The sequence below is a fragment of the Cajanus cajan genome, chromosome 11 (assembly GCF_000230855.2).
Source record: "Cajanus cajan strain Asha chromosome 11, NIPB_CcT2T_4, whole genome shotgun sequence".
NCBI lineage: Eukaryota > Viridiplantae > Streptophyta > Magnoliopsida > Fabales > Fabaceae > Cajanus > Cajanus cajan.
In genome coordinates, this window is record NC_138527.1 from 18,646,305 (window position 1) to 18,654,790 (window position 8,486).

Consider the following 8,486-nt stretch of genomic DNA (forward strand, 5'->3'; position numbering starts at 1 on the left):
GACTCCAAATGGATCAACAGCTCAATTCAAGGCTCCTAAGTACCTGAATTCACCAACAAGACAATACAATGAGAATAAAAGAAGGAAAAGAAAAAGATTGAGAGAAAAGGAAAGCTCATAGTTGACCAAAGTCCTTCTTTCTTGAATCCTCTTGCTAAACTTAGGAAAAAGAGTTTATGAAACCTTATTCAAAACAAAAATCTTATATATTTTTTCTCTCGAGATAAAACTGACGCTTTACTTAGAGAAACTCCCCAACACTACTGAAACTCCTAACAAATTCTTAGACCCTAAAATCTCTCAACATTAAATAATAATCCAATTTGACAACATAAAATAACTTAAAATAATTATAGCACTTTTACAACTCAGTGTTACATAAATTATGATTGATATTGGTTGATTAAGTGAAAAATAATACAAATATATTGTAAATTTAATACGTATTATCTTAATTTTTTGTGTATTCGTAAATATATTTATAATAATGTCCTTCAAATTTGTTTATAAATTCGTAAATATATTTATAATAATTTATCTGATATTATTAATTCTACCGAAAAAATAAAGTTAGAGTGGCCGGCCAACTCATCGAAAATAAAAAGAAATTGAAATAATTGTCTAATGCTGTTCATAGTCTAACTCTAATAATATATATAGCATGTAGAATTAATAAATACACTATATACATTCCAAGTTGGGGGCAAAAAAATGTGCGTATGACAATTTTATTTTTTTTAATCAAGCTTGATTGTCCCACACCTGGCAACCATTGTATCAAATTTATACAATTTATAATTTGATTTTATTCGGATATTATCATTACTCTTCTTTGTAGAAACCAAATTATTTTATATAGCAAAAAAAAATTATATCTTATTCGTGGCCATAACTCCACTAGTGGTGGTGTGAACGCTTGACAAAGAGGTTGCTGTGACAAACTAAGATTCTCCTTCCAAACCTCAAGCTAAGGCTATAAATACTTAACTCTGTGGCCCTGGTATGTACTAGAACACCAATAGCCAAGGGATTTCAGAAGATGGAGCAGAAAGAGAATCATGCTGGAAGGAAAAAAGGAGGGCTCATCACAATGCCCTTCATCTTTGGTAAGCTAATTCAGAATATGTAGAAATTCTGTTGCATCCATTATTAATTAGAAACATATTTCAAACTTAAATTTACTAATATCATTAGGTTATGATATATGAGGTATTATATTATTCATTTTCACATGCTATAAAACAAATAATACTTCAGATTTGATAATTATAATGATGTCACCAGACTTAAAGTCGGTGCAAAATGAAAAATCTTGTTAACTAGCTCCTCCTAACACACCACTCTAAAAATATGGTTTTGGATCTGATAATATGAATTTGGGTTAATTTGTTTTGGTGCAGCTAATGAGGTTTGTGAGAAGTTGGCTGTGGTGGGTTTCAACACAAACATGATAAGCTACTTGACAACACAGCTTCATATGCCATTAACCAAAGCAGCTAACACCCTCACTAACTTCAGTGGAACTGCAAGCTTGACACCATTGCTTGGTGCTTTCATTGCTGACTCTTTTGCCGGAAAGTTCTGGACTGTCACCGCTGCTTCCATTATATACCAAATTGTAAACACCCTCTCACCTAATTCTTTCTTCTGTTAAAGTAAATTCGGAGGTATCACACATATACATGCATATGCATTATTACCACACAATTTTTAAATCAAGTTCTTCATTTTCTTACCATTATGTTTTCCAAATCAAATAATGATACATGTGATATCTTTAAAAGTTGCAACTTTGCAGCTCAGATTTAATACAGTTTTAAAAAGGAAAAAAAAAATCACATTTACCTCAGTTCATTGAGTAAGAATAGATATTATAACTAAATTTCATTTCCATAGATTAAAAAAATAGATTTTATCTATATATATACACTCCATCAATATCTATTATATGTTTCTATTTTTTCTTCTAAATAGTATTATATCACTTATTATATATAATTTTTTTCCTCTTTTATTCTGGGTGTTCAAAAAAAGATTGTTGTCACATAAATTTTCCAAAATTGCAATATAAAGATAAAAAAAAAAATTTCACGTGAGGATATATGTAAATAGGTTAGAATTTACCAAAAGACCACACCGGTCGCTTGCAGAAGTTATTCTAATATTAGGATGGATGCCGCTTGGCGAATTCAAATGGCTAAAGACAGAATAAAAATTTGAAAGTAGGTGCAGTTTATATGCCTCATCAAGGACTAATTTCATTTTCTCTTTTGCATATCAACATTATTTCAATTTTTTAAAGGAAAAAAAAAAACACAGATTCTTTGATTCTTTGCTAAACACACTACACGCGTATACAGTTTATTCACATGTTTACAAAGCAACCTTTTCCTAATTTACTTGCCACTTCGGTGTAACTAATCAGGGGATGGTTAGTTTGACATTATCAGCAGTGCTTCCACAGTTTAGGCCACCTCCTTGTCACGGTGAGGAGGTGTGCAAACAAGCGAGTGCAGGACAGCTGGCAGTGCTATACATCTCACTTTTACTCGGTGCACTCGGGTCGGGTGGGATTCGCCCCTGCATCGTAGCGTTTGGGGCGGATCAATTTGATGAATCCGACCCGAAACAGACAACAAGGACATGGACTTACTTTAATTGGTACTATTTTGTGATGGGTGCGGCTATTCTTGTGGCTGTGACAGTTTTGGTTTACATTCAAGATAACATTGGGTGGGGATTGGGCCTGGGAATCCCCACCGTTGCGATGTTCATCTCAATTATTGCATTCATTGTCGGGTACCCGCTTTACCGGAACTTGAACCCGGTGGGTAGCCCGTTTACCCGGTTGGTGCAAGTGGGTGTGGCAGCATTTCGTAAGAGAAAGTTGCCGAATGTTGCACACCATGGCTTGCTATACCAAAATGATGAAATTGATGCGGCTATTTCAATGGGAGGGAAGCTTCTGCATACTGAACAGATGAAGTAAGTGACCAAAAATCTTTTTTTTTTTTTTAAATTAAAGTTTAAATGTGTTTTTCAGTCTTTTAAAATATGATTTTTTTTTTTTTAAAAAAATTTGTTTTAGCTCTTTTATTCAGTAAAAATATTTATTAAGTGAAAATGCATGGTTTTCGTAATTTTTGATAAGCTAAAGTAAACAAAATTTAAATATTCAAAAGTTATTTCTAAAAAATAATTTATATGTACTGTCATTATAATTTTTTACATTATTAACTATTTAAAAGTTATTTCTGAAATAATTTTTAATATAATTATTATAAAAGTTAACTGATATATATTGTATTCTTAAGGAATAATATAATCGGAATATTATTTCTATGAATATATGAAAAATGTTTGGTTCATTTTAATATTTTAGAAATATTTTTTAAATTTTAAAATAATTCAATAGAAATTAAAGTTACACATGGATTATAAAAAATAACTTCCGATATTTCTAAGAAAATATAGTTTACTCACCTCTCAATCTTAATAATAAAATCTCTACTTATAAAAATATCGTTTTTTAAGGGTAAAAGATACTTAAAAATATTATTACATAACCTTTAAAAAAAGAAGAAGCATTTTCATCTTTATATTCTTCGCAATAGAAAAAGTTAACTTGAAACAAACGTAAAAAGAAAATTTAAAAAAAAATCTAATCAGTTGAATAACTGGTAAGGTATTGTAAATCTTTTAATACTTAAAAGACTATTATGCATATAGTATATGTGTTATAACATAGTAAAAGGACAAACTACACATAGTTGTTTGCAATTGCACAACGATATAAATGTTTACAACTTGCACTATATTGATTCAAAACTTAATACGTCTTTAAAGTATTATTTTTTCAAGTATAGAAATATTTGATGAGCAAACATTTTCTTACGAGTTAATTACTTGTATATTATTAGAGTAAAATTTTTTACACCAATAGTCAATCAGAACTATAATAATATTTTCTCATCTACTCATTTAATTAAATTAAAATTAAAAAAATATTATTAACGACTCTGATTGATTATCAATATAAAAAATTTTATATTAATAATATATAAGTAATTAACTTTTATTATATATGGATATATGATATTGACTTATTGTGTTTTAATAACCGGATGAAATAATTTATTTATAATGGCCATCCCATCTGTCATAAATGAACGATAGAATTTCACTATTTGATCACAGCTTGACACCATAATAATTATCATATCATGATAGATTAATAGGTCGTAGATAAAGGTCATTAATTAAATAGTATGTTATTGACTTCTTGTGTTTCAGTAACTTGATGAAATAATTTAATTATATGGCCTTCTGTCACAATTTCGTCCCATAATATCATATCATAGGTTAACTTCATGTGCTATGTAGTAGATAAAGATCATTAATTACATATTCCTTCACTTCTCAATTTTAACTTAATTTTTTCACATGATTGGTTGGTCGTGCACACACAGCCCTAATGTCTTGTCCCATATGTATGTCTCTACTTGTGTGTATGAATATAGCTTTTAGTTTTCTTGACTGCCAGCACGTTCGTTTTATCTTTTCTAACATATGGCTCTCTAGTCCCCACGTAGAATTTTTATTTTGGCTTAAATGCATTTTTTTTTAGTTATGTGATTATAATCTCTTAAATTTTAATTAAATAATTTTTTCTTTTAAGTGTTACAATTATAAAATTTTAATCTTTTAAATTTTAATTAAACAATTTTAGTTTTTAACATATTACAATTATGTGATTTTAATATATTTAAGTTACATATATTTAATACATGAATGAAAATTATGATATATACATGAACAGCTTCGAATGATTAATAGAAAATTGTATCTTGTTAATTTGTGATGAAAAATGATACAGGTTTTTGGACAAGGCAGCAATTGTGACAGAAGAAGATGAGAGTGGGAAAGCACCCAACTTGTGGAGGCTAAGCACAGTTCACAGAGTGGAGGAGTTGAAGTCCATAATCAGGATGGGCCCAATATGGGCCTCGGGCATTCTTCTAATCACAGCCTATGCGCAACAGAGCACATTCTCCCTCCAACAAGCAAAAACAATGGACCGACACTTAACAAAAACGTTCGAAATCCCAGCAGGGTCCATGTCGGTCTTCACCATCCTCACCATGCTCACGACCACGGCCTTCTACGACCGGGTCTTCATCAAAGTGGCCCGCAGATTCACCGGGCTTGACCGCGGCATAAGCTTCCTCCACAGAATGGGCATTGGGTTCGTCATCTCAACCCTTGCCACCTTCGTGGCGGGCTTTATCGAAATGAAGCGAAAGAGAGCCGCTTGGGCCCACGGGCTTTTCGACCACCCACATGCCACCATCCCAATCTCGGTCTTCTGGCTCGTTCCACAGTACAGTCTCCACGGCATGGCTGAGGCCTTCATGTCCATTGGGCACTTGGAGTTTTTCTACGACCAGGCCCCAGAGAGCATGAGGAGCACTGCCATGGCACTGTTTTGGACTGCAATTTCTGTTGGGAACTATGTGAGCACCCTTTTGGTTACTCTTGTCCACAAGTTCAGTGCTGGGCCCAATGGCTCCAATTGGCTTCCTGATAACAACCTCAACAAGGGCAAGTTGGAGTATTTTTATTGGCTCATCACAGTGCTGCAGTTTCTTAATCTCATTTACTACTTGGTTTGCGCCAAATTGTACACTTACAAGCCAATTCAGGTCCATGACAAAGGGGATAGCAGTTCCGAAGTTGAACTCACCACCACAGTTTAAGTGCCATGGCTTATTAGAGTTTTATAATTACTTAATTACCCTCTCTCAGGAGGGACGATGCTTAGAGACTAGGAGACTCGATCGTGTGCTGTATATAAATAATTATTCTTACTAAACAATAGTAGAATATATGTGTTGCTTGTGTTCTTCTTTCATTTATTATTAACATGTCTTTACTTTAAATTAGTATTTTATTATTGTATGGTAGATAACCTTGTTCTTTTAGCATGCCAAGACATCTCAAGTTTTTAAATAGATAATTTTTTTTTAAAGATAAATCTTTAGTTGTGGGTTAGAGAATATCTTAATTTATATATATACTGATGTACTATCCGTACCGGAAAAGATTTCCGGTAAGAACAACTGATATTTTAATCTGTGTAATTTATATGTTAAATATTTATTATATATATTAAGTTTTATAATTAATAAAATATATAAATAAATATTATATTTAAAATATAAATTTTATTTAAAAGTTGTATAAATTGATAATTTTAAATATATAAATTATATTTATGGTTTATGATAAATAATTTATATTATAGCATGAAATTATTTTTATATATTTATAATTTATTTTAAAAATATTAAAATTTAATTTATAAATAGTTAAGATAAATAAAAATTCAATTAGATACATTAAAAGAATTTTTAGAAACTATTTTATCAAAGAAAAGTCTTTAAAAATGTTCTAGAAGTTTGTGATTATATAAATTATGAAGAAGTTGATTAAAAGTTATAATAAATTATATATATATATATACTATGTTATTTAAAGATAAAAATTATATTTAAAATTAATATACATAAATATTTATTTTATTTATTGATAATTTTTTTAAATTATTAATACTTAATTTATACATAATTATGATAAATAAAAAATGAAATAGATAATAAGTTAAAAAAATCTTTACAAATATATGTATGGATATATAATTAAAATTTATAAGAAAATAATTTTTTATCATGTAATATAATACTATATATTAATATTTATTTGAGTGTGTGTCTTTATTATAAAATAATACTATTTATTAATATTTATTTGAGTTAAGTGCGAACCTTTTTTTGGTGCAAAGAAAGAACATAGAGTAGAGAAAGTCAATAGCAATATATAAAGACAGAACAATTATATAAAAAAGCAAAGTAAACAACTATATATATACATATTTTATTTATTAATTAACATATATAATATATGTTATCTAATTAATTTATTTAAACCTCTTTTGATCTATGCATGTTTTGGTTAGTTCACACCTATTAATTTTATTCTATGAACAATTCATCAAGTTGTATTTAACTAAATATAAAATAATTTAAAGTAATTTATTCATTAAAAGGATATATATATATATATATATATATATATATATAATTGATGAAACTAATAAGTTTTTAATATATATATATATATATATATATATATATATAATAATAATAATAATAATTAGTTAGTAAAATTATTTAAGCATTTAAGAATTTTATTGGTTATTTTTTATTATTATATTTTTCAAATTTTTGACGCATTTTTTTATGTTTTCGACAAACACAATTTTATAGGAATAATCGTGGAAAAGATTTGTCAGAACAATTATATTTTTTTCATAAAAAAAAATTCATGGGTAATATCCATTTAAAACAAATTCTTTTGTCACATATCTATTAGTAATATCCATCGGTAAATTTTCATTTTCCATGAATTCTAAATCTGTCAAAAATATTCGTCGACAATATAACTCCTACTCCCGTGATAGCTATTTTCAATCAAATCCCTTATGATATATATGTTAATTTACTCTTGTGATTTAATCTATTTCTTTAGGTTCTAATATTTAGGTTCACTTCTTAGTACCTCTCTAAATATTTAAAATTATGAAAAGCGATGATTAATCGTTTAACATATATAATTTGCAAAAAAAAATAATAATAATATGATCAAGAAGAGAACAAATTAAAATTAAATAACTGAATAATTCATAATAGCATAAAGGTTCTTAAAGGTTAAGCTCTGATCCTAAAAAAACGAAAGACTACTCACACATGTTCATATACATTAAATATTTATCATTTATTGAGACTAATGACAAAGTTCGCTTTCAATGTTTTATTCTTTAACAGATCAAATCAAAAGATCATCTCAAAACTCACAAATATGCTAAAGAGAAGAATCATGTTTTCTGTTAGAACCAAATCCCTGAAATCATGAAGAAAAACAAATAAAGTCACTATTATAGTCACTACAAAAAATATAAGATTTAACGGGGATTAATTTTGAATTTAACTGGGGTTATAACCCTCGCTAAATGCATTTATAGGGGTTGCACAAACTCCCAGTAAATCATCCGTAGGGAACGTATTAGCGATGTTTTTTAGTGAACTTCGAAAACTACAAGTTTCCTGACGGTTTTAAACCCCAACTAAGTAGTTGAGGTTTTTAACCCCCAATAATTATAACAAAGGTTTCTAACCCTGAATATGTAGTTGTGGTTTCTAAAACCCAATAATTAACGAGGATTTCTAACCCCGGCTATGCAATTGTGATTTTTATCCCTTAGTAATTAACCAGGGTTACGTAACCCCCATTAAGTAATGTGTGTTTATAACCCCGTTAAATAACATGTGTTTATAACCCTTGTAGATTAGTGAGGGTTATAACCCCCAAGAATGTGTTGGAGGTTATACAACCCTTATTAATACAATAAAAAATTTTCCTAGATTATT

The 8,486-nt window shown here is 28.9% G+C and overlaps 1 protein-coding gene across 1 annotated transcript; it reads left to right on the top strand.

The window, feature by feature from the left end:
* The first annotated feature begins 923 nt into the window (after positions 1 to 923).
* On the top strand, positions 924 to 5,911 carry LOC109790157 (Major facilitator superfamily protein). Its single transcript, XM_020349272.3, has 4 exons — positions 924 to 1,106; positions 1,401 to 1,618; positions 2,426 to 2,985; positions 4,877 to 5,911. The coding sequence occupies exons 1-4, from the start codon at positions 1,040 to 1,042 to the stop codon at positions 5,754 to 5,756; spliced, it is 1,725 nt and encodes a 574-aa protein (XP_020204861.1). The 5' UTR covers positions 924 to 1,039; the 3' UTR covers positions 5,757 to 5,911.
* Positions 5,912 to 8,486: the final 2,575 nt, after the last annotated feature.